General features: G+C 40.8%; 1 protein-coding gene across 7 annotated transcripts in view; it reads right to left on the bottom strand.

The window, feature by feature from the left end:
* The window catches only part of DNAAF9 (dynein axonemal assembly factor 9), a 153,897-nt gene that overhangs the window by 101,085 nt on the left and 25,045 nt on the right, over positions 1 to 27,767 (bottom strand). For all 7 annotated transcript variants that reach the window (XM_033415830.2, XM_033415831.2, XM_049698758.1 and 4 more), the window contains exons 2-6: positions 27,005 to 27,084; positions 18,741 to 18,860; positions 15,629 to 15,753; positions 14,323 to 14,419; positions 13,249 to 13,355 (exon numbers count right to left, since the gene is read on the bottom strand). In XM_033415830.2, the coding sequence (XP_033271721.1) occupies positions 13,249 to 13,355; positions 14,323 to 14,419; positions 15,629 to 15,753; positions 18,741 to 18,860; positions 27,005 to 27,084 (529 nt within the window). The remainder of the gene's footprint in view (positions 1 to 13,248; positions 13,356 to 14,322; positions 14,420 to 15,628; positions 15,754 to 18,740; positions 18,861 to 27,004; positions 27,085 to 27,767) is intronic.

Below are 27,767 nucleotides of genomic sequence, written 5' to 3' on the forward strand. Positions count from 1 at the left end.
TGAGGGGCTGCCCTGTGCATTGCCTTGTGCAAAATCCCTGACCTCTACTCACTAGATGCCTACAACCCATCTCCCAGCCCCGGACCAGGCAAATCAAAAGCATGTCCAAATATTGCCAAGTGACCTGGGGGGAGGGGGAAGAAGGGACAGCGAAATCACCCCAATTGAGAACCACTGGCTTAAAGATATCAGATAATCTATCATTGCTTTTTCTTCTTGCTTCATTCTGGTATGCCTGTTATGTAAGCTTGCTGTGCAACTGCAACTTTCACTATGAGACTTCTCTTTGCTATCATCCTGGTGCTCTCACGTGATGGATCTGATTCCATGACTTAATTTGTCTCCTGTTCCTTGGTTAACTTGTTTGCTGGAGAACATCCTCCAACAGCTTTCTAAGAAAAGATTAATGGGAGGAAATTCTTTTCAGTTTTAAAATGTCTTTATTCTGTCCTTACGACTAATTTGGCAATCACTGATGCTCTTTCATTCTTCTGTATTCTTTAGTCTCTCTGTGCTTCATCTTGGATAGTTTCTACTGCTATGGCTTCAAATTCACTAATCTTTTCCTTGGCAGAGTCTAATTTAATGTTACTGCCATCCAGTATATTTTTTCATCTTAGATATTGCAATTTTCACTTCTAGAAGTTCAATCTGAGTCTTTTTTATATTTTCTGTTTCTGTTCAACACGTTCAGTCTTTCCTCTAGCTTCTTGAACATATGGAACAGTGAGAATAACTTTTAATGTCCTTGTCTAATTCTAACATCTGTCAATGTTAGGTCAATTTTGATGGACTGATTACCTTATTATCAGTCATATTCCCACTTCTTTGTAAACTGATAATCTTTGGATGCCAGACACTGTGAATTTTACCTTGTTGGGTGCTAGATATTTTTGTATTCCTATAAATATTCTTGTGATTTGTTCTGGAATGCAGTTACTTGGAAACAGTTTGATCCTTTCAGTTCTTGCTTTTATAAATTGTTAGGAAGGTCCAGATTGGTGCTCAGACAAGGGCTGATTATTCCCCACAGGAGACAAAACCTTCCTGAGGACTCTATCCAATGCCCCTTGTGAATTATGCATTTTTTGAGTCAAACTGGTGGGAACAGGTACTATTCCCAGCTCTGAGCATGCATCAGACACTGTTCTGGAATACTTTCAGATATTTTTTTCTTCCTCCACTTTCAGTAGTTACATCACACATGAACACATAGATCAATAGGCTGTTGAACACTTGGGATGTGGGGGTGGGGAGAAAGAGGAATCTTGGCAGATCTTGGGAGTTCTGTTCCTCTTTAGTACTCTAGCCGTCTTGGTCTCACCAGACTCTCAGCTGCATCTACTCAGCTCAGGAAGTGCACTGGGATCAAACTGGGTACCCCCTTCCTGTGCCATGGCCTGGAAATTTTCTCAAAGTACAGTTGACCCTTGAATAAGGGGGTTTGGGGAACTGACCCTCTGTGCAGTCGAAAATCCAAGTATAACTTATAGTCAGCCTTCTGTAAATGCAATTCTGCATCCATGGATTCCACCAACTGTGGATCGTGTAGTATTATAGTATTTACTACTGAAAAAAATCTGCATATAAGTGGACCTATGCAGTTCAAACTCCTGTTGTTTAAGGGTCAACTGTAGTAAGCTAGGACATTCATGGGGCTCACCTTGTTTATTTCTCTCTCTCAAGGCAATCACTATTCCTCATTGCCTGATGTCTAGTGTCTTGACAATCAATGCCTCACATGTTTTGTTTAATGTTTCTTTTGGTTGGGGAAGGAGAGAAATCAAGTTTCTGTTGTCTTATTGCATAAGACTTATTTTTTCTGATTTTTATGATATTCTTTAATCCTCAGTGTTCAAAAAAGGCATAGATAGATTTAAGGTTTTTCTACTCTCACTGATGCTTGCTAAAAGCTTTTATTTCTCTTTATCACTGGAAATGTTTACTCTTTTTTTTTTTAATTTCCTCCCTTCTGATATCTCTGCTCTATTTTTCTAGAACTCCTACTTAATGGTTATCAAACCTCATGGATAAGTTCTCTATTACTTTTAAGTTTTTTCTCATATTTTCTACCTCTTTTATTTCTAAACTTACATATTTTGAGATTTTCCTAACTTTACCTCCCAACTTCTCTGTTAATTTTATCAATTATCATTTTCCAGAGCTCATATTTTCCTTATATTCATTTATCACAAAATAACACTTATTCTAATAAGTCACCAAATCTTACATTTCTCTGGGCATCCTAAGGAGAGTTTTGTATCTTAACTTTTCCTCTATATCATAAATCATCTTTGGTCTTAATCAATCAGAGTTTTAAAAAAATCTTGATCTTTTTCTTTCAAGTTACAGTTATTTAATCAAATGTGTGGTGAGCTTCACTGCCTGTTTATATTTTCAAATGAAAAGGCTGATTGGACGCTTTCTGCTCTCAGCAGAGCTTGTCAACTACCAGGAAGTTTTATAGGGAGAGTAGACAGGCAGGAGGCAGTTATTATAGGATCTCTACTCCCTCATATTCTAAGTGTGAAAGTGTAGATAGAGAGCTTTACTCTCAGCCATCAAAAGCTACACTACCCAATGAGTTCTGTTTTGTTTTTCAGTTTCTATAGAGAAACCCCACCCATCCACTCACCTTGTTCCTTGTTTTTCCTAGTGGGAGGTGGCAGTTGGTAAATGTCAGGTTGTTTATCACTTGGGAGGTGGGGAGGACGACACAGACTACTACATAACCTTCAGTTAATTCATTTTTGATATCACCTACTTCCATTCTCTATCCTCCATTTTATTACCTTCTTCCTCACTGATTTAACATACTTGGCTCCTTCCTCTGTACTGTGGAACAGGTTTACAGGTGTGTCAACTGATTAGATTTTTGAGGTACTGAATTGATTTCTATTTTAAAAATTTATTTATTTATATTGAAGTATAGTTGATGTGCAAAATCATGTAAGTTGCAAGTGTACAATACAGTGATTCACAATTTTTAAAGCTTATACTGCATTTATAGCTATAATAAAATATTGGCTATATTCCCTGTGCTGTACAATATATCCTTGTAGCTTATTTTATACATAATAGTTTGTACCTCTTATTCCCCTACCCCTAATATTGCTCCTCCCCACTTCCCTCTCCCCACTGGTAACGACTAGTTAGTTCTTTATATCTGTGAGTCTATTTCTTTTTCATTTTATTCACTAGTTTGTTGTATTTTTTTAGATTCCACATAAAATATATTTGTGTTTCTCTGACTTATTTCACTTAGCATACCATCCAAATCCATCCATGTTGTTGCAAATGGCAAGTTTTTATTCTTTTTTTATGGCTGAGCAGTATTCCATTGTATATATATACACCATATCTTCTTTATCCATTCATCTACTGATGAACACTTAGGTTGCGTCCATATATTGGCAACTGTAAATAATGTTGCTGTGAACACTGGGGTGCATGTATCTTGTTGAGTTAGAGTTTTGGGGTTTTTTTTTTGAATGTATACCCAGGAGTGGAATTGCTGGGATATAAGATAGTTATATTTTCAGTTTTTTGAGGAATCTCCATACTGTTTTCCACAGTAGCTCTACCAATTTACATTTCCACCAGCAGTGTATGATGGCTTCCCTTTTCTCCACATCCTTATCAACATTTATTTGTGTTCTTTTCGATGACAGTCATTCTGACAAATGTGAGGTGATATCTCATTGTGGTTTTGAGTTGCATTTCCCTGATGATAGCGATGTTGAGCATCTTTTCACATGCCTGTTGGCCATCTGCATGTCTTCTTTGGAGAAATGTCTGTTTAGGACTTCTGCCCATTTTTTGATTGGGTTGTTTTTTGGATGTGGAGTTGTATGAGCTTTTTATATATTCTGGATATTAATTCTTATCAGTTGTATCATTTGCAAATATCTTCTCCCATTCAGTAGGCTGTCTTCATTTTGTTGATGGTCTCCTTTGCTGTGCGAAAGCTTTTAAGTTTAATCAGGTCTGACTTGTTTATTTTTAATTTATTTAATTTGCATTAGGAGGAAGATCCAAAAAACTATTGCTACAATTTATGTCAGAGTGTTCTGCCTAGGTTTTCCTCTAGTTTTATGGTTTCCAGCCTTACACTTAGGTCTTTAATCCACTTTGAGTTTATTTTTGTATATGGTGTTAGACAATGTTCTAATTTCATTCTTTTAAATGTAGCTGTGTAGTTTTCCCAGCACCACTTATTGGAGACTGTCTTCTCTCCATTGTATATTCTTGCCTCTTTTGTTGTAGATTAATTGACCATAAGTGCATGGGTTTATTGCTGGGCTCTCTATTCTGTTCCATTGATCTATGTGTCTGTGTGCCAGTACCATACTGCTGTTATTACTGCAGCTTTGTAGTATAGTCTAAAGTCAGGGACTGCGATTCCTCCAGCTCTGTCGTTCTTCTTTCTCAAGACTGTTTTGGTTCTTTGGGGTCTTTTGTGTTTCCATACAAATTTTAAAATTATTTGCTCTAGTTCCATGAAAAATGCCATTGGTATTTTGATAGGGATTGAACCGAATCTGTAGATTGCCTCGGGTAGTATGGTCATTTTAACAATATTACTTCTTCCAATCCAAGACCACGGTATATATCTTTCCATTTGTGTCATCTTTAATTTCTTTCATCAGTGTCATACAGTTTTCTGAGAATAGGTCTTTTAACTCTTTAGGCAGATTTATTCCTAGGTATTTTATTCTTTTTGATGCAATGGTAGATGGGATTGTTTCCTTAATTTCTCTTTGTGATAGTTCATTGTTAGTGTATAGAAATGCAACAGATTTCTGTATATTAATTTTATAACCTGCAACTTCACCAAATTCATTGATTAGCTGTAGCAGTTTTCTGGTAGTGTCTTTAGGATTTTCTATGTATAGTATTATGTCATCCACAAACAGTGAAAGCTTTACTTCTTCCTTTCCAATTTGGATTCCTTTTTTGTCATAAATTGCTTTTATTATGTTGAGGTATGCTCTCTCTATGCCCACTTTTTGGAGGGTTTTTAATCATAAATGGGTATTGAATTTTGCCTTTTCTGCATCTGTTGAGATGATCATATGGTTTTTAGTCTTCAACTTGTTAATGTGATGTATCACACTGATTGATCTGCAGATACTGCAAATTTCCATTGATAGATCCCACTTGATCATGATGTATGATCCTTTTAATGTGCTGTTGGATTCAGTTGATGATTTTGTTGACGGTTTTTGCATCTATGCTCATCAGTGATACTGGCCTGTTATTTTCTTTTTTTATGGTATCTTAGTCTGGTTTTGGTATCAGGTGATGTTGGCCTCAAAGAATGATTTTGGAAGTGTTCCTTCTCTGCAGTTTTCTGGAACAGTTTCAGAAGGACAGGTGTTAATTCTTCTCTAAATGTTTGGTAGAACTCACCTGTAAAGCCATCTGGTCCTGGACTATTGTTTTCTGGGAGTGTTTTTGTTTTGTTTTGTTTTTTGTTTGTTTTTGATTCAATTTTAGTACTGGTAATTGGTCTGTTCATATTTTTTATTTCTTCCTGGTTCAGTCTTGGGAGATTGTACCTTTTTAAGAATTGGTCCATTTCTTCTAGTTTGTCCATTTTATTGATGTATAGTTGCTCGTAGTGGTCTCTTATGATCCTTTGTATTCCTGTGGTGTCAGCTGTAACTTCTCCTTTTTCATTTCTGGTATTATTGATTTAGGCTCTCTCCCTTTCTTCTTTATGCGGCTGGCTAAAGACTCATCAATTTTATCTTTTCAGAGAACCAGCTTTTAGTTTCATCTATCTTTTCTATTTTTTTAAAAATCTCTATTTCATTTATTTCTGCCATCTTTATGACTTTTTGCCTTCCACTAACTTTGGGTTTTGTTTGTTCTTCTTTCTCTAGCTCCTTTAGGTGTAAGGTTAGGTTGTTTATTTGAGATTTTTCTTGTTTCCTAAGGTAAGCTTGTATTGCTATAAACTTCCCCCTTAGAACTGCTTTTGCTGTGTCCCATAGGTTTTGGATCATCATGTTTTCATTTTCATTTGTCTCTAGGTAATTTTTTATTTCCTTTTTGATTTCTTCAGTGATCCATTCATTGTTTAGTAGCATATTGTTAACCCTCCATGTGTTTTGTGGTTTTTGCAGTTTTTTTCCTTGTAGTTGGTTTCTAGTCAGTGTTGTGGTTGGAAAAGATGCTTGATATGATTTCAATTTTTAAAAAATTTACCAAGACTTGTTTTGTGGCCTAGTATGTGACCTATCCTGGAGAATGTTCCATGGGCACTTGAAAAGAATGTGTATTCTGCTGCTTTTGGATGGAATGCTCTATATCAATTAAGTCTATTTGGTCTAATGTGTCATTTAAGGCCAGTGCTTCCTTACTGATTTTCTGTGTGGATGATCTGTCCATTGATGTAAACGGGGTGTTAAAGTCCTCTACTGTTATTGTGTTACTGTTGATTTCTCCCTTTATGCCCATTAATATTTGCTTTATGTATTTAGGTGCTCCTATGTTGGGTGCATATATATTTATAATTGTTATATCTTCTCCTTGGATTGATTCCTTGATTATTATGTAGTGTCCTTCTTTGTCTCTTATAACAGCCTTTATTTTAGGATCTATTTTGTCTGATATAAGTATTGCTACCCTGGCTTTCTGTTAATTTCCATTTGCATGGAATACCTTTATCCATCCCCTCACTTTCAGTTTGTGTGTGTCTTTAGACCTGAAGTGAAGCCTCTTGTAGTCAGCATATACAAAGGTCTTGTTTTTGTATCCATTCAGCTACTCTGTGTCTTCTGATTGGAGCAGTCAGTCCATTTACATTTAAGGTAATTATTGATATATATGTTCTTATTGTCATTTTAATTGTTTTGGGGTTGCTTTTGTAGGTCCTTTTTCTTCTTTTGTTCTCTTGTGACTATCTTTAGTGTTTTGTTTGGATTTTTCTTTTTTGTGTATATCTATTACAGTCTTTTGGTTTGTGGTTACCATGAGGTTTTTATATAGCAATCTATATACATACTTGATTGTTTAAAGTTGTTGATCTCTTAATTTCAAATGCATTTTAACAATCCCACAGTTTGCACTCTCCTCCCCTCACTATGACTGTTTTTGATATCTGTTGGGAAAATTAATAAAGTAGTCTTGTTCAGGCTTCAGATGCAGAAGCAGGCCTCTGACTGACCCGTGACCCAGCCTGGACTGCACGCTTGCTTGCACACCTAACAATGTTGCTAGCAAGGCAAGCAGCACTCACAATAAGAAAGGGAGTGGGTCTTGGAATTTCTTGAGCCCCGGGGACCTGGCCAGTCCCCTGGGGTCTGGAAAATCTTGTGACCCACATGGTGAAACAAACAGCATTGCTAAAGTAAATCCAGAGCTGCATTTTGGCATGCAAACTGATAACAGTTTGTGGCCTGGAATTACAAATGGAAGCCCCTGGAACTCTGATCTGAAGTCTCACCCATGGGGTGGAGGCACCGCCCAGGACCCTTCCCAACTGGGGCTCCAGACTGGTGTTACTCAGGACTTCCCAGCTGCTGTTTGGATCTGGAAGTAGGCGTTGGCCCAATTCCGTGATGTATATATACCGTGTTATGTTTCTCTAATATTCTTATTCCTTTCCTTCTAATGATTGTATATTAAAATTAAGCTAAATCATCTTTCATTAAAGGATTAAAGCTGTTTATTTGTGTGAAACAAGTGGTTTTGCCAGCGAATCCAACAAACCTTAAAACAGAAAGCAGGCTTTCGGCAAAACACCACCACATTTTACATCTAATTCTTCTGTGTATCCCTTAAGTGCTTATTGTGTATATTTGTGGATATTGTGGATTTTACTACTTTTGCCTTTTCACCTTTCTACTAGGTTTGTGCATGGATGATTTCCTATCTTTACTGTATGTTCTCCTTACTGATGAGCTTTTTCATTTCATAATTTTCATGTTTCTAGTTGTGGCCTTTTCTTTTTCACCTAGAGAAGTTCCTTTAACATTGGTTATAAAGCTGGTTTGGTGGAGAACTCTTTCAGCTTTTGCTTGTCTATAAAGCTTTTGCTCTCATCAACAAATATGCATGAAAGCCTTACTGAGTAGTGCATTTGTGCTTGTAGGTTTTTCCCTTTTGTCACTTTAAATTTATCATGGTACTCCCTTCTGGCCTGCAGAGTTTCTGCTGAAAAATCAGCTCACAGCCTTATGGGAGTTCCCTTGTATGTTATTTGTTCCTTTTGTCTTGCCTCTTTTAATATTCTCTCTTTAATTTTTGCCATTTTAATTATAACGTGTCTTGGTGTGTTCCTCTTTGGGTTAATCCTGTATGGGACTCTGCATTTCCTGGATGTGAATAACTGTAACCTATTCCAGGTTAGGGAAGTTTTCAGCTATTATGTCTTCAAGTATGTTCTTAGCACCTTTCTCTCTTCTCCTTCTAAGACCCCTATAATGCAAATATTAGTGCGCTTGATGTTGTCCCAGAGGTCTCTTACACTGTCCTCATTTCATTCTTTTTTCTGTTCAGCATCAGTGATTTCCACTACTTTGTCTTCCAGCTCACTGATTCATTCTTCTGTATCATTTAATATACTGATGATTCCTTCTAATGTATTTTTCATTTCCGTTACTGTATTCTTCATCTCTAGCTGTTCTTTATATTTTCAAACTCTTTGTTAAAAACTTCTAATTTCTCGCTCTGTGCATCCATTCTTCACCCACATTCTTTTTTTTTTTTTAATTTATTTTTTTGGTTGTGTTGGGTCTTCGTTGCCGCACATGGGCTTTCTTTAGTTGTGGCGAGTGGGGGCTACTCTTCGTTGCGGTGCGCAGGCTTCTCATTGTGGTGGCTTCTCTTGTTGAGGAGCATGGGCTCTAGGTGCGTGGGCTTCAGCAGTTGTGGCACGCGGGCTTCAGTAGTTGTGGCTCGCGGGCTCTAGAGCACAGGCTCAGTAGCTGTGGCCCATGGGCTTAGATGCTCCGCAGCATATGGGATCTTCCTGGACCGGGGATCGAACCCGTGTCCCCTGCATTGGCAGGAGGATTCTTAACCACTGAGCCACCAGGGAAGCCCCACCCACATTCTTTGATCATCTTTATGATCACCACCCTGCACTCTTTCTTGGGAAGATTGCCTTTTTCACTTAATTCATCTTCTGGGGTTTTATCTAATTCCCTTGACTGGAACATGTTCCTCTGTCCCCTCATTTTGTCTAAGTTGCTGTTTGGATTTTTATTTATCTGGTAGGTTAATTATGTTTCCCAACTTTGGAGAAGTGGTCTTCTGTAGGAGACATCCTATGCATCCCGGCAGTGCACCCCCCCTTGTCACCCAAGCTATATGCTCTAGGGGTTCTCCCATGAGGGCTGTGTGGGTCCTTCTTTTGTAGAGGGCTATTTGCGTGATGTGGTAGGCTTTGTTGGCGCCTGGTCCAGTTGGTTGCCAGGCCCTGCCTTGTGCAGAGGCTGCCGGCTGCTGGTTGGTGGGGCTGGAAAACCTCAGGGAGCCCCAGAAGACTCCAGGGCTGTTGCCTGTCCACTGGTGGGTGAAGTCAGGTCCTGGAGTTAGTACCAGACTACTGGCAGGCAGACCTGGGTCTTGGAGTCTGGTTTCTAGGCCTAGGGATCCCAGGGCTGGTGTCAGATCACGTGTGTGTGAGTGTGTGTGTGTGTGTGTGTGTGTGTGTGTGTTGGGTTTGGGGTCCAGGGTGTCCTGAAGCTTGTATTTGGCTGCTAGTGGGCAGGGGGCCAGGGCCAAAGTGATCTCAGGGCAGGGTCTGGCCTGCTTTGGGCAGGCTGGATTCACAGGCTGTGGGAGTCTGGTTTTCTTGCAGCTAGTGTCTGCCCCTTGGTTGGTGAGACTGGTCCAAAGGCCGCAGCAGGCTTCTGGGAGGGCAGGGCTGGGGCCCAGAGGATTCTGGGACTGGTGCCTTCCCACAGGTAGGTGGAGCTGGGTCCTGAGCCTCTGGTGGGCAGGGCCATGTCTAAAGGCAGCTGTGGGTTCAGGAAGTCTTCAGGCAGCCAGCCTGCTGATGGGTGGGGCTGTTCCCCTGCCTAGTTAGTTTGGCCTGAGGCATCCCAGCACTGGCCCCTACAGGCTACTGAAGCCAGGTCTTGGTGCTAATGAGCTAGAGGGAGGATTCCACAATGGCGACCACTAGCATCAATGTCCACGTGATAGAAGGGAGCTCCCAAGGAATGGCTGCCATCAGCGTCTATGTCCCCAGGGTGAGCTGCAGTTGCCTCTTGCCTCTCTGGGAGACTCCCCAAGACCAGCAGGTAAGCCTGGCCCGGGGTCCTATCAAATTACTGCTTTCGCCCTGAGTCCCAGGGCGTGTGATATTTTGTGCACGCCCTTTAAGAATGAAGTCTCTGTTTCCCCCAGTCCTGTGGGACTCCTGATATTAAGCCCTGCTGGCCTTAAAAGTCAAATGCTCTGGGAGCTCAGTTTCCCAGTGCAGGGCCCTCAGGCTGGGGAGCCTGATGTGGGGCTCAGAACTCTCACTGCTGTGGGAGAACCTCTGCAATGTAATTATCCTCCAGTTGTGGGTCACCCACCTGGGGGAAAAGGACCTGACTATATTGCAAGTCTGCCCTTCCTACCTGTCTTGTTGTGGTTCGTTCCTTATGTCTTTAGTTGTAGAAGGTCTTTCTGGTAGGTTGTGGTCTTTTTTCATCGATGGTTGCTCTGCAAATAATTCTGATTTTGGTGTGCTTGTGACAGAAGGTGGGCTCAGGGTCTTTCTACTCTGCCATTTGGCCAATCTCCCTGATTTCTATTTTGAAATTCAAATCTTAATTCTACTAATGAATTTGGAGACATAACAATATTTCCTCATGTCATCCACCTCCCTTTTTAATTCTGCTTGCTCTACCTATCTCATTTCTCTTTTTACAAACTGCATTCTTAAAAAGTACAAAGAGATATTTTTCTCAATTTTTATTTTATTTCCTGGAGAAAATATTTTTTAAAAGCATGCCAATCTATCCCTGCATCTACTATGCTATGGTCTCTTTCTTACCTTTTGAATTTTTTCATAGGGTTTATCCTACCTTTCAGTGCAAAAATCTTATGTTTGTCCATAAAAAGGTGAATGAATGTTTACTCTGTAGTTATTCTCATTATTCAGAGGATTATTTTAGAATCCTCCCCTTGGGGAGCTAGTTAATGTAAATTTACATTACCAGGTCATACAGTTCCAGCAGCTGGAGAGTAAGAAGGAAGTTGGAGGCAGGGAAAGCCCTAGCAGAGGAACTTCCCTGTACTGCTTCCAGGAAGAAAGAGTTCCCTATATCCATAACTTAGTTTGGCTCAGCCTAAATACCAAGTAAATGCTATGTGGGTCTGGCTTCCTTTCTCATGCTGGCACCTACCACATCAGGGATGAAAACATCCTCTGAATTAAGGATTTTCTTCTGGGTATGAGCATGTAATAAAAAAGTAGTTTGAAAAATTAAGTTGTAAGTATCCGTAGTTCTCCTCCTAGCTTTCAAAGAAGGCAAGAACTTTTCTGGCTCAGGCAGTTATCAGGCCTTTAATATGTGAATCAGAGAGAAGTACAGTATAATGGCAGAGCTGATCAGTAGGCCAAACTACTCCATACCTTAAATGACCAGGAAGGACAGGGTAAGGAAGAGAAGTGAGGTCAAGGGAAATGAGATGGAGACGAAAGGAAAGTATCTGAGAGAATGAAAATTAGTGGCTACAGAGAAGGGCAGGATCTGAAGAAAGGGATCTTGAGAGAAGACTTATAGTAATAACTCTTACAATATGATGTGTGCTGTTTCCTCCTCACTGCCCATCCCATCCCCTAAAAACACTACCCTACAGGAAAAATCTACATTGCCTGGATTTGACTTCATGGTATGATGCACCTTAAGGCAGAAGCCAGAGGTCTGCCCCATTTGAGCTGCATGAATTGTATAGCCTCCTAGTGCACTGCTTTCTAATTCTAATCTAGTGGCAGTCCAGGGGTTAGGAGCACAGGCTCTGAAGCCAGACTCTCTTGACTGGGCCCTAGCCCTGCCACTCACAGGCTACTAGCTCTGTGACTTTGAGAAATTCATTTAAACTTTCCATAAAACAGGGATGGTAATAGTACCTACTTCAGAGGGTTATTGTAAGAATTAAAGTTAATTCATGCAAAATGCTTAGAACAGTGCCTGGAGTATACGAGACAGTATAAATGCCTAGTTTATACAATTAATTAAAAATAAACATTATCATTATCACTAAAAATTTTAAGCTTCCTCTCTACCTCCTATGGCTTGCCTCCTTTCAAGCCCCTCTTCTTCTAAATTAGAGGGCATTAGGTGCTATCAGGGGCAGCTCCCACAGCCTTGTTGATGTTCTGCTACCTGTGGTCAATGTGAGAAAACTGGTTTGGAGCAAGAAGAGTAGGGCTGATGTGGTGTGTGTCTCTTCATCCCTACAGCCCACGTTCCTCTACATTACAGGGTTTGCCAGGTGAGCCTCCGAACATTTCTTAGGGACACTGCTACTTCTCAGAAGGGGGTAGGACTTAGCCCTGGGTCTTGCTTCCAAAGGTCTCACTTACTTCTATCCCTAAGAGTATGTCCCCATTTCTAGCATGTCAATGTTCCCTCTCCCTGGTTTCCTGTACTGGGGGCAGGTCATTTCAGTGTGGATCCTATGGAGGCAGGTGGATACCAGGTCATCCTCCCTAATATGTACCCTGGATGATCCCCTCTCCCAGTCTCATTCATTAATTCACTTAACAAATATTTATTTGTCATCTAGATGCAAAGAATACTGAAATAAAAGATACTGTTCTTACCATAAAATCTAACCCTTTTATTCCTCTAGTACACAGTACTTATACAAAATTCTCATTGCTCCTTTCATTGCTCTTGAACAGTTAAATTATACGAACTTCTGAGCTACAAACAACAAGAATGCTTTTGTTCTCAAGGAGCTTCTAATCCAGAGATCAGGGGTGGGTGAATGGGTGAGTGGGTGTGACAAATATGGGTGACATAGGAGTCAGCCTAGGGTGCTACAGTGAACTTAGAATGGGGAAAGGAGAGGAAGGAGGACAGAGAGGAACTCCAAGAATAAAGGGCACAGGAGCTCAGTTTGGGGACTAGCCTTAAATAGCAACTATTTTCCATTTCAAGTCTTTTAACTTGCTCCATGCCCTTTGGAGTCACTGCCAGCTTTTCAGAGTGTTATACACCTACATTGTGGGCCTTCATAAAAACAGCCCAGTGGTAGACAAAAACCAGGCACACTGCTTTTCATACATACCTCGTATTTCATGGTAAAAAATCCATCCCCTCCAATGCCCTCAAGTGCAAAGGCCTGTACAATTGGCCATTTCTCCACTACAAACATATCAAATATCTGCAAGTGACCTAGAGGAATCAAGTACAACATGTATCAAATACCGTCCTGGATATAGCAGTCTAAACCTGATCTAATGTGGTCATTAGACATCATTTCTCACAAGTTCACCACAGCCTCATCAAGCAAAATAAAACTGAAACAGATACACAAACAAGTTACAAAAATTCAGATTTCTCTACAGTATTTTTTCATATTCTGGTTTCCTAACTAAGTAAATAAATAAATAGTGGCCTACTACATCTGACTTGTATCACTAAGTGGATATATTTATTAATAGACAAATTTATTAAAACTTGGCTCCTTTCCCTTAAGAAACACAGCTAACCAACTTCCTCAAGGGAAAAATACCAAATCAAAATTTTTCTTTTCTTATAACAACAAGCTTCAATGTGCAAAGTTTTTTTTTTTTTTTTTTTTTTTATAAATAAGATACAAGCACTGCTAAGCTTGTTCATTTTTTCCCTCTGTTTTCACACGTTTTTTTTTCGGCCATGCCGTGTTGGCACGTGGGATCTTAGTTCCCAGACCAGGGATCAAACCCGTGCCCCTGCACTGGAAGCACAGAGTCTTAACCACTGGACCACCAGGGAAGTCCCCTACACATTATTTTTGAGTCTCACTGTCAGCATATTTTTAACAGCTACCCAAATTACTATTTCTTATTAGCAAGAGGCCCCACATCTACACTTCAAGTATAATAAGTGGTATAGCATAGATGGCAACTATGGTAAATCCCTTATCAGTTCTTCTGACTGCTGCTGGTAGCATGCTGTGTTGCTGCAGAACCTTCAGTTACGAATACAAGCTTGCATAGGAAAGTTCCCAAATTTCATTCTGCTTGATCCTCTCTGCCTTTAGTGAAAACAGATCAACAGGTTTCCCAGCTGAATGCCTCCACTGAAAGGAGAAGTAAGGACATTCGATTCACACACCATCCCAGCAAGGTTCTAAAATGACTGACTGTCAGATACGCACCTTGGGAGCTGTAAGGAATGCCAATTCTACTACAGTCTCGAACCATGTCCACAAAACTGGCAATTTTAAATTCTTCTGCAGCTTCCTCATCTTCATACTAAAGAAGGAAATAGAAAGGGAACAGGCTCTAATGAGACATCATACAAAATCCCATATTTTCTGTGCATTTTTATTAGTTGTCCCAAATGTCCCAAGAGGGTTTTTTTGTTTGTTTTTGTTTTGTTTTGTTTTGCTTGGCCGCATTGCGTGGCTTGCGGGATCTTAGTTCCCTGACTAGGGACTGAACCCACTCCTTGGCAGTAAAAGCACAGAGTCCTAACCACTGGAACGCTAGGGAATTCCCATCAAGAGGGTTTTTTTCTTTTTTTCGGTACGCAGGCCTCTCACTGCTGTGGCCTCTCCCGTTGCGGAGCACAGCCTCCGGACACGCAGGCCCAGCGGCCATGGCTCACGGGCCCAGCCGCTCCGCGGCACGCGGGATCCTCCCGAACCGGGGCACGAACCCACGTCCCCTGCATCGGCAGGCGGACTGCCAACCACTGCGCCACCAGGGAAGCCCAAGAGGGTATTTTTAAAGGCAACTTTCAGTGTTCCCTTACCTTACACCACACACAAAAATCAACTCAAAATGGATCAGAGACCTAAATGCAAGAGATAAAACTTGTCCTCAAAAGTCCCCCAAATGCTCATATGGCAAGAAACGTTCTGGACCTACACTGGGTCACAATTTCCATGAAATCCTAAATCTTAAGTCCCAATTTGATTTCTAGCCAAATCTTTGAAAAGGGTCTAAAGGGAAATAGAAACAAATACCAAGAAATCCAAACATGGAAATGTCACAGAGCTTATCAAATTCTCCTGGGGCAGTTCCTAGGCCCGAGAGAATGGACCCAGGCCGGGGATAAAGAAGCAGGGTAGGAAGGCAGGTTCACAAGCCCATTATTAGGTCCCAATTTTAATAGTCCTTTTTGTCTCTTTCAGGCATATAATTTATTGCTAGGGTAGCCTCATAATGAAATATGAAAAGTTCCACTAAAAAAAATAACCTTTTTTTGTGTAACCACATTTCACAAATTTTTATTTTTTGTGGGGGCCATGTTGCACGGCATGCGGGATCTTAGTTCCACAACCAGGGATCAAACCCATGCCCCCTGCAGTGGAAGCTTGGAGTCCTAACCACTGGACCACCAGGGAACTCCCCAATTTGATTTCTTTAAGGACCTCCTGTTCCCATTCTATCAATACATTTTCCTGAACGAATATCCTCAGAGTGTCTCTAAGCGCCTATTTTATCGTTTCTCCTCACCTCATTTTCGGTCATGCAGTGGAAATGCAGATTTCTCCAATGTGCCACATAGGGTAAAAGATAGCGATAATTTATAGGATTACAGTACAGATGGACACTATCTGATTTAATCAATATAATCACATCTGTAAGAAAAACAAAATTAAAACACAAGATTGTCAAAGGCATTTCCTTTACACATCTTCTGCCCACATAATCAGTAAAACCATTAAAACTACAGAAACAATGTAACAAAACTCTAAACCGAAAATTCTTTAATTAGGCAACGTGCTTCAAAGTGACTATAGAACACTCAAGTGTGGACAGCAAGCATTTCCTCATCCCCATGCTATGCTTCCACTACTGTGGCCCTCTGGTTGTGGTAGAAAAGTCAAAAGAACAGGCTTCAGGGTGTTTCACAAAGTTCAACACAGCAAAATTTGTTGTACCAAACTCAACTGTGTACTTCACTGTGGAGATAGATAGCAATTGGAAACTCTACAGGTAAAAGCCACTGAGGCAGGAAAACAGCACCAAATATGGCCAGTGACTGGTTCTCCTGCAGACATCAGTGTATAAAGCTCTTGGCTGCTGGCTCATCTGGCTCAAGGCAAATCGTGGGCCCGAGGATACCCTTTGCCTTGCAACCTGGGAAGGGTTATTGTATACAGATGTAAACTCTGTACACAGGAAAGGCTGGGAGGAAGGAAGTAGAGGCAAGTGATCAGCAGCTCACAGATTTAGGGAATAACCATCGATGCTGCTGGGTCAAATAAATAAAGCAATCCCAAAGGTGCAAATAAAACCAAGTAAACTAACAAACAAGCCATGGAACGGGGCAGGAATATTAAAACAGTTTGAACACTGAGAAAGAAAGCAGTCACACTTCCAGAAGAAAAGCAGAGGCTCCATTCTACGGCTCCTCAGAAACCAAAGTCATTAGGCCTCTTTCTAACAAGATGACACTAGGGAAGGGGCTAGAGGAGATGGCTGGAAGTGAGAGAGGAGCATGGGGGCAGGAAGCAACTAAGGCAGCAGGTTTAGGGCAATGCCAACACAGTAACACAGTGTGATGGACCATAATCTACAAAAACATAAGCCCAGTGAATACTGATCTCAGCTATCTGCACAGCTGGGTGGCCCCATGAAATAAAGCTCCATGATGGTGGCCTTTTAAGCCACTCTGAGCTCCACACCTGGTCAGACCCTAGGTGTTCTAGGCAACACAGTATGGAACAGGCTCTTCACTGCTGACTCTCAGCTAAGTGCTAGAGTTAAAAGGTAGCAAGGGATGGGAAAGAAGCCCCGTCTCATTCTGCTGGGAGACCCACCCTGAATCTCCTGTAGGTCACCTGCTCAATAGTGAGAGTTTGATGTCACGGAGGGCTTCCTGTATAGACTGTACTCTGTACTAATGTGTAACATACTTCGAAGAATTAGGATCCAATAAAAGAAATAATGCAACAGCTACTAAACCTAATGAAGCATGCTCAGGATCTCACAAGACTGATGTCATCACTACAAATAAATTTTAACAGAGTACACAGTCAGGTAAAAGAAGAAAGCATAGAGCACGTAAACTATTTTAAAAGTTTCTTTTTAAAATAAATCCTTTGTGTTTGCCTCTTCTTCTCTCAGATAATTAGGGACTGTAATGTAGAAGATAAATCTGGTGAACTCAGCTTTCTAGTTACTTGGATTTAAAAAATGAATTTATTAATTTGGAAGAAAACGCTCACTTTATAAGCACTCATTGTGCTAGGTGACAGGATAAAGATAAGCAAAAAGGAACACCTCTGAGGATTTAAACTACTTCCTTAATTTCAGTACTGCAATGTCCTTAGCAACCTTGACTGCAGTGAAATGTGTGGTTGATACAAGTATCTGCCTTTTTGTAACTGTCTAAATGAGCTGCCAAGATGAATTCTTTCCAAACCAGTATGTTTTACAGTCTAAGAAAGCATTTTTTAAAATCAAAATCTGAAACTAAATTTGAATTGAAAAAAAATTAACAGAAGGAATAATTTCACCCTGCTTTCTGTACTTCCTAATAAAAAGAAAATCTTTCACCAATCTATAAGGATAGATACTATTAAGGACTTTACTACAGAAGAATTTTCACATACACTAGGCCAGGGTTCTTCACCTTCAGCACTACTGACAGTTTAGACCAGATCATTCTTTGTTGTGGGGAGCTGTCCTGTGTATGCATTGTAGGATGTTTAGCAGCATCTCTGGCCTCTATCCACTCTGCCCAGTTGTGACAATCAAAAACGTCTTCAGATATTGCCAAATGTCCCCTGGGGGATAAAACTGCTCCCAGTTGAGAACCACTGTACTAGATCCACAGCAAGATTATTTCAACATCAGATGTTTGCTTTCACACGTCCCCCAGCTGCTTCACAAGAGCTGTCTCTCATCCATTTTGACTTGTCTATTCCTGTGTCTCCTGATCCATCTGGCAGACAAGTCATAATGCTAAGTATGTGATATCAGAGATAGCTCCTGGGCATCACCCCATAGTAGCATGAACACAGGGTGAGTGTCTCAGAGCCAAGGAAAGGGGAATGTAAGCAGAAAGTCTGCATTGTAGTCACAGGCATCGTCATAAATTACAGCTCACAGAAAACAATTCCCAAAGACAGAGCAGGACAAAGAGCCTTTGTTCCTAAGCTGAAGATCCACATGGAGTCCTCCTTGCAGGAGTAGCCTGCAGGCTTATCCTTGAATCACAGCTGAGAGTGCTTTCATAGGACAACGGCACATAATATGAACCTCCCAGCATGTAGAGGCAATGGAAAATTCAGAGGAAAACTAGTACCTTGCCAAGAAGATATAAAGCCAAATATTAATGTTTACTTTTTTCCTCTAAAACCAATTGATCTAGTAAACATACTCTGAAAACTACTTGTCACTAGTCTCTTATAATCCAGCAGGTAACCTACAGAGCATATTACTTAACATATCAGCAAAGAAGAAATGTCGTTTTTCATTAATAAAAAAAGCAAAAATATACTGGATCTTCAGGCTATTTTAAATTTGATATTTTTCCATAAAAAGTCCATGAAATAAGAATCCAAAGTACTATATCACTTACTCCTCTCTCACACAGAGTTCACCAATATATACTTACCATCTAGAACCTCTTCAGAAAACCCTGTTTTCTCAAAATCACTGGTATTCTGATTGTACAAACCAAACAGAAGATAATTTGCCAGCTCTCTGCAGCCTTCATTGTACCTGCTATCGATTCCTGCAAGGCAAAAAAGGCTTTGATCAGCTGTACTGTACTACGGGGAACATATGAGTCCCAACGGTTTGCCCCTGCTCAGCAAAACCCTAGTGGTTAAGTTAAAGGCAGCACCTCAGACCAGTTTTGTGCCAGAAGCCAAACTAAACAACTCTGAAAGAAGCAGGCCTCAGCATCAAGTACTCTTACATGGATTCAAGATCTATATAGTTGAGACAGTCAAACAGCACAGAACATAGAAGCTGTTAATTTAATCAAAAGCAATTCTTGAGGATAGAAGGAACCAGAAAATATAGTCCAAGTCCTGCCATAGTTGGTTAAAATTTTTTAATACTTTCAGTTAGAATAGGAATAGGCATCAGAAAAGTATTCTCTTCTCAAAGAGACCTTTACCAAAACACGTGGAATTAAATAAAGGAGGATTAAGGTGGTTTGAAAAGAACTCAAAGAAGTAAAAAGAGGACAAGTGAATGAAACCTCAGACATCCATCATTTCACAAATATTTATCAGGCCCAAGGCCTAGCACTCTGCTGGGTGCTGAAGCATGTAGTAAACATGCCTACAGATGGTCTTCACAAAGCTTACAGTCTAGTAGGGCTGGGTCAGAGACTAATAAAAAGGAAATTAAATACTGCCTTCACAACTGCCTTTCAATGCCACAGGCACATATACTACCTGGTTCCTGGATATCTGTGAAGGCCCAGAGCTATGACTCTGGACAAGAGGGACATGTCAAGGGCAGGAGGCAGCTGGCTACGTGAGGCTAAAAGGAAGGGGCTGGGGCAGAAGAAGCTCCAAGAATGGAAATATGGCTGGAGCCTGGGAAACAGGACTGTCAGTTGTTATTCAGACCAGTGAAAAGTAATGGGCATTCAGACCAGAGGGGCTTAGAGACCACCTGTGGCAGGGGACTTCAAATATGGGAAGACTTCTTTCTGAGCAAGATCAAAGCAGCACACCCTCTTTTATGCCATCCAACACTTTAGTGAAGAAAGAGATGAAAAAGATTCAAAAGCAGAAATTACCTGGCCTACATAAGGCCTGAAGTAGAAAGGGCTACAGAGTTAAAAATAACCAGTGGACTGGGCAGCATGTCCTCTTCTAAGGATTCCAGCTACATAAACTGCCACAAAAAATGCTAACATTAAAAAGACTGACCATGGAGAAATACATCTACGCGTGGAACAACTCCTACGGAGCACCTACTGAACGCTGGCAGAAGACCTCAGACCTCCCAAAAGGCAAGGAACCCCCCACGTACCTGGTTAGGGCAAAAGAAAAAACTAAACAGAGACAAAAGGATAGGGACGGGTCCTGCACCAGCGGGAGAGAGCTGTGAAGGAGGAAAAGTGTCCACACACTAGGAAGCCCCTTCGCGGGTGGAGACTTCGGGAGGCGGAGTGGGGGAGCTTGGGAGCCGCGGAGGAGAGCACAGCAACAGGGGTGCGGAGGGCAAAGCGGACAGATTCCAGCGCAGAGGATCGGGCCGACCGGAACTCACCAGCCGAGAGGCTTTTCTGCTCGCCCGCCGGGGCGGGCGGGACTGGGAGCTGAGGCTCCGGCTTTTGTCGGAGCGCCGGGAGAGGACTGAGGTTGGCGGCGTGAACACAGACTGCAGGGCGTTAGTGCACCGCGGCTAGCCGGGAGAGAGTCCGGGGAAAAGTCTGGACCTGCCGAAGAGGCAAGAGACTTTTACGTCCCTCTTTGTTTCCTGGTGCACGAGGAGAGGGGATTAAGAACGCTGCTTGAGAGAGCTCCAGGGACGGGCGCGAGCCGCGGCTAAAAGTGCGGAGCCCAGAGACAGACATGAGACGCTAAGGCCGCTGCTGCCGCCACCAGGAGGCCTGTGTGCGAACACAGGTCACTAGCCACACGCCCTTCCGGGGAGCCTGTGCAGCCCGCCACTGCCAGGGTCCCGGGATCCAGAGACAACTCGCCCGGGAGATCGCACGGCGCGCCTCAGGCTGCAACGTCACGCCGGCCTCTGCCGCTGCAGGCCCGCCCCACACTCCGTGACCCTCCCTACCCCCCGGCCTGAGTGAGCCAGAGCCTCCGAATCAGCGGCTCCTTTAACCCCGTCCTGTCTGAGCAAAGAACAGACGCCCTCCGGCGACCTACACGCACAGGCGGGGCCAAATCCAAAGCTGAGCCCCTGGGAGCTGTGAGAACAAAGAAGAGAAAGGGAAATCTCTCCCAGCAGCCTCAGAAGCAGCGGATTAAAGCTCCACAATCAACTTGATATACCCTGCATCTGTGGAATACCTGAATAGTCAACGAATCATCCCAAATTAAGGAGCCCTGTGGATGAAAGGCTCTTAGTGCTGCAGCCAGGAGTCAGTGCTGTGCCTCTGAGGTGGGAGAGCCAACTTCAGGACACTGGTCCACAAGAGGCCTCCCAGCTGCACATAATATCAAACAGCAAAAATCTCCGAGAGATCTCCATCTCAACGCCAGCACCCAGCTTCACTCAACGACCAGCAAGCTACAGTGCTGGACATCCTATGCCAAACAACTAGCAAGACAGGAACACAACCCCACCCATTAGCAGAGAGGCTGCCCAAAATCATAATAAGTCTACAGACACCCCAAAACACACCACCAGACGTGGACCTGCCCACCAGAAAGACAAGATCCAGCCTCATCCACCAGAACACAGGCACTAGTACCCTCCACCAGGAAGCCGACACAACCCACTGAACCAACCTTAGCCACTGGGGACAGACACAAAAAACGACAGGAACTACGAACCTTCAGCCTGCAAAAAAGGAGACCACAAACACAGTAAGATAAGCAAAATGAAAAGACAGAAAAACACACAGCAGATGAAGGAGCAAGATAAAAACCCACCAGACCTAACAAATGAAGAGGAAATAGGCAGTCTACCGGAAAAAGAATTCAGAATAATGATAGTAAGGTTGATCCGAAATCTTGGAGATAGAATGGACAATAGAATGGACAAAATGCAAGAATCAGTTAACAAGGACCTAGAAGAACTAAAGATGAAACAAGCAACGATGAACAACACAATAAATGAAATTAAAAGTACTCTAGATGGGATCAATAGCAGAATAACTGAGGCAGAAGAACGGATAAGTGACCTGGAAGATAAAATAGTGGAAATAACTACTGCAGAGCAGAATAAAGAAAAAAGAATGAAAAGAACTGAGGACAGTCTCAGAGACCTCTGGGACAACATTAAACGCACCAACATTCGAATTATAGGGGTTCCAGAAGAAGAAGAGAAAAAGAAAGGGACTGAGAAAATATTTGAAGAGATTATAGTTGAAAACTTCCCTAATATGGGAAAGGAAATAGTTAATCAAGTCCAGGAAGCACAGAGAGTCCCATACAGGATAAATCCAAGGAGAAATACGCCAAGACACATATTAATCAAACTGTCAAAAATTAAATACAAAGAAAACATATTAAAAGCAGCAAGGGAAAAACAACAAATAACACACAAGGGAATCCCCATAAGGTTAACAGCTGATCTTTCAGCAGAAACTCTGCAAGCCAGAAGGGAGTGGCAGGACATATTGAAAGTGTTGAAGGAGAAAAACCTGCAACCAAGATTACTCTACCCAGCAAGGATCTCATTCAGATTTGATGGAGAAATTAAAACCTTTACAGACAAGCAAAAGCTGAGAGAGTTCAGCACCACCAAACCAGCTCTACAACAACTGCTAAAGGAACTTCTCTAGGCAAGAAACACAAAAGAAGGAAAAGACCTACAATAACAAACCCCAAACAATTAAGAAAATGGGAATGGGAACACACATATCGATAATTACCTTAAATGTAAATGGACTAAATGCTCCCACCAAAAGACACAGATTGGCTGAATGGATACAAAAACAAGACCCATATATTTGCTGTCTACAAGAGACCCACTTCAGACCTAGAGACACATACAGACTGAAAGTAAGGGGATGGAAAAAGGTATTTCATGCAAATGGAAACCAAAAGAAAGCTGGAGTAACAATTCTCATATAAGTTATATATATATATATATATATATATATGTAGTTTGCTTGAGTGCAGTGTTTTTTGTTTTCTGTACTGAATTCATTAGCATGGGTCGGTATAAAATTTAGCATAGGTCAATATGTAATTTGTAAACTAATAAGGTCTTAAAAGTGAGGAATTAAGTCTTTTAAATTTAATTATTTATTGTAAAGAGCAGAATAGCATACATAAACAGGTGCCTAAGGAAAACTTGTATTCTAATATGGAACTCTCATGAACACCTTTTTTTTTTTTTCTTCTAACGGTATGATAGTAGGCCATTTGATTATTTTTATGGCTTTAACTTTACAACAATGAAATATTCGTAAATTTTAAAAAGTATTTTTCTTTATTTGATGCGGGTGGGATACTGGAGAAATGAAAGGTCAAACATCTATTGAGGAATCCATACTTGTCTATATATTGTGTACTTTTATTTCAAGAACTGATTTAAAATTCCTAAAAGGATGCTATAATAAGTTATTATGCCATTTTACAGACTGAATTAAGTGAATTTCAGGGAGGTATGAAACTTGCCTAAGGCTATCCAGCTACCAAGCGGTAGAAGTGAGAATTAAATCCAGGTATACCTATAAAAAAAAATAAATAAAAAAAAAAAAAAAAAAAAAAAAGAAGGCGAGGGCAGCACCAGGGTATGGGGTTGTTAGTTTTATAGGGGTGAGTAATTTCATACGCTGATGAGTGGGAGGAGTATTCCAGCTATTTTGGGGAAGGGGTGGGGATTTCTAGGAATTGAGCCACCGCCCACTTTTTGACCTTTATGGTCATCCTTGGAACTGTCGTGGCACCTGTGGGTGTGTCGCTTAGCTTGCTGATGTGTTACAATGAGTGTATACTGAGGCTCAAGGTCTAGTGGAAGTAGACTCGTCCGCCATCTTGGACCTATTTTGTTCTAATCAGTTTATGTTGTGTCCTCGGGCTATGTAATTCTTTTAAAGGTTGTGCCCTGCCCCCTTTCCTCCTGTTTCATATTGAATATATAATATTTACCAGAGTATGTTTTAATAATTAATACATGATATATTGTATAATTAATTTATATATCATATATATAATGATATCTATAGGTATTTGTTCTAATAAGTCATTAAAAATAAATGAATATTCTTTTTCTTTCATAAAAAAAAAAAAAACAATAAAAAAAAAAAAAAAAAAAAAAAGACTGACCATGTAAAATTAAAGGTAAAAGATACTATATGTAACCACTTTAGTTAATAAAGTTGTTTCCCATGGGGGAATTTTGGGCTACAAATCTGATACTGCTAAACATGCATACTGGAATTAAACAAGTAAATGGATGGTAGACGGTAGGTGCCAAGTTTCTCACTGGTGGAGTGGAAGTTTACAGATAAGCAAGAGAAGGAGGCTAGAATGATCCATGTAGTAATGGGTTAGAGCTAGAAACACTAATATGAATTCACGTTTAGCTTAATACAGTAGAGACAGTTATATAACATTTACAGATGTGTATATATACACCACTTAAGGTACACACATATATTTCCTTACTTTGTCAGCTGAGAGGGCCTAAAAGCAATGACATCCCAGTAGCAAAGAGCATACCCAGTGCCCAGATCTTGGTTTCTAATACCATTCTCCAATAAAAGAAATCAGGGCTTCTTAGAGAAATAGCTGATTCTAGGACTGAAGCAGGTAATATACAAAATAAGACTGAAGCATCTTATAGTGTCAGAAAGTACAGAAGTACTAAATAAACTAAAACTTTTATGGAGATATATCAAAGGGAGGGATGTAGGAACCAACTGAAAGAGCCCCAAACGGCCAAGGCTGGAACAATCTGAAGTAGTAGTAGGTTATAACCTAAGGTATAAATGAAGTAGTACTGGATTTTAACTCAAAGTATAAAATAAATCTCCATGAAGACATACAAACAAACGATTGAATAAATAAATAAATGGGGGAGAAGAGACAAATATCCCATGCAGAAGAATTTCAAATAATTTATGTAGACACTACCCTCCTCAAGGCAATGGAGCATAATCCCTGCTCCTTAAGTGTGGGCTCATAGTGACTTCCTTCCAAAGAGGACAATATGGAAGGAGGGGTGGGGAGAGTACTTTACAATGCAGAACCTGACAAATATTATCTTAGCCAAGTGATCAAAGTCAATATAAACAGTGAAAAGTCTTGTTAGTATGTATCCTTGATATGTGATGAAAATGGCATGTTGCTTCATTGGTCTTGCACTCCAAAATCCATAACCCCAGTCTAAGCATGAGAAAAACATACGAAAAATCCCAAAAGAGGGATTTCACATATGTCAAAACTTATCACATTGTACACTTGAAATATGTGCAGTTTACTATACATGAATTATACCACCATAAAGCTGTTTTAAAAAAAAGGTTAGCAGAAATTCAGTGAGAACATCTCCTACACCCTAATAACTAAATGAAAAATGCCAAAGTGGAAGGAGTTGAGTCAGAGTTGCTCAGAAGGATACTGTAGAGGCTAGAGGACAGATTAAACCAACCAACCAACCAACCATGAGATGCTATGATAACTCTAATTACTCAAAAAGCAGAATTCACTAAACCCCAGAAGCTGTTTAAAAACACACAAGTGGTTATAAAGCAGAAACTAACACACCATTGTAAAGCAATTATACCCCAATAAAGATGTTAAAAAAAAACAAAAAAAAACACACAAGTGCCTCATTGATTTCTTGCTTCACATTCACATACAGCTGTTTGTCCTGAAGGTTTTTTTTGGCTGCACCACGCAGCATGTGGGATCCTAGTTCCCTGACTAGGGATCGAACCCACAGCCCCTGCATCAGAAGCACATAGTCTTAACCGCTGGACCGCCAGGGAAGTCCCTGTCCTGAAGGTTTATTAAGTTTTTACCTCAATCTTCACACCCAACTTCAAACATCAATTTCTGCAACATTTGTGTTTTCATTGAAAAAATATATATAAATATGTGTGTATATATATATATATATATAAATATATATATAGAGTCTCGTGATATTTTTATAAGTAGACTTTTTTCTCAATCCTTTAGTATTCTATATTCAAGTAGCCCACATGATTTTATGCTGCCTATATTTACTAGGCTGAGCCTTAACTAACAGAAATAACAGTAACAAACAGGTGATTTTATTCATAAGTAAATTCATGGCAAAGACAGCCCCCACAACCTTGATGGCTGCAGCTGGAAAGAGAATCCAGTGAGTGTTGTTTCAGCATTTGACTGGAATTCTAGGGCCACCATAAACTATGTCTCTTAGCTAAGTGAGTGATGAAGCCAAGATTCAAACCCAAAACCTGCCTGGCTCCAGAGTGCACGTTTTTAACCACTCTGCCCACTGCCTATCGTAAGTTTAAATGCAAGTGCTATTAAGTGAAAAAATAAAATTATGCATAGACTATCTGAGGAAGGACAAACAAGAAAGTGGTTCGCTTCTGGGAAGGAAATTGGGTGATTGACAGACAAACACCTGACCTAAGCAAGTTTTATGACTCAATACTGTGAATGTAAATGAAAGTGAGAGAAAGAAGGAGATTGACCTGACATAGGAAAATCTCCAAGATATACTTATCAAGTGAAAAATTTTCAATTAGATTAACAACAATATACATAAAATGTTTCCTTTTATGTTAAAAAAAAATATGGTTGATATTATCTCTGGGGAGTGGGACCCGGTAACTGGGATGATTAGAAAATTTTGTTCATTATTATTTGTGTAATGTCTTAATTTTTAAATTATATGATGTGTTTTCATAATAAAAACAGTGTTAAAGAACAAATAAATGCCGAATTCTGCCACTCCATGGCCCTGAGCAAGTCTGTTTGATCTCCCAGCGTCTCAGTTTCCTCCTCTGTAAAAAAGGGACAACACTGCTTCTTGTAAGGTTGCTGTGAGGAGAAATGAGGTAACATGTACAAAGTGCCTGCTCTGTGGTACAGGCTCCCTATCTCACTGATATCTCACCTGACCTCATTAAAACAGCAACAGATCTCAGGGGAACAAAAGCTGGGAGAAGAATACTAACTCACAGCTTATCTCACAGTGATGATACTATTATTAATATCTTCCTGTGAACAGAAGCCAAGTTGTCCCAGCCCTGAGTCCCACCTTGTTAAAAGCACTGACCTAGGATGCAGAGGATTCCATCGGGTTGAGACTTGCTGCTCTGGGTCAGGATGCTCTGAACCTGGCGGAGTCGACTGCAGCTGCAATAAGAACAGAAATCAGCTTCCTGAGTGCCAGCATATGAAGGCATGAGGAAGGGAACGACTGCTAGGGATGGAAACTGGTCCTTATCTGACTTTGGTATCAGAATCATAACAAGAAATTAGGGAGTATTCTTTTTTCTTCTATTTTTTGGAAGAGATTAGGCAGAAGTGGTCTGAAGACTAAGTCTGAACTGCTGATTACAAACTGATGGTCAGTGGCTCTCTGGCTCAACAAAGGATGGAGCCAAAGGCCCTCTCATGATGAATGCTGGACAGGACTAGAACTGAGCAGCTGACCAGAAGGACTTCCAATGACTTCTCAATTTTGAAGTTTAATCAAAGAAGAGTTTCTACACTTACCTGTGCTAACTGTGGTCATCATTGGTCTGTTAAAAACGAAACAAATAACAAACAGATGAAAACTAAAAACTGGCCTAAGGACCTAAAGGAAGCTCTGATGTATCATCATAACTACCCCCACAGAGAGTGTCAGTAGATGGTACTTGCTCCCATTTCTGTGCAGATCTCTGATTCCATTGGTTTTAGGCATATGCCCTTCCTCTCAAACAAAGCATAAGGAGAGACATGACCAGATGTTAATATCACTTCTAAGGACCCCATGCTTTCCATATCAATCCCTCCTCCTTCCCAGAAGTCCGAGAGAGAGCTGGTCACTTTCC

This window comes from Orcinus orca, chromosome 16, assembly GCF_937001465.1.
Source record: "Orcinus orca chromosome 16, mOrcOrc1.1, whole genome shotgun sequence".
NCBI lineage: Eukaryota > Metazoa > Chordata > Mammalia > Artiodactyla > Delphinidae > Orcinus > Orcinus orca.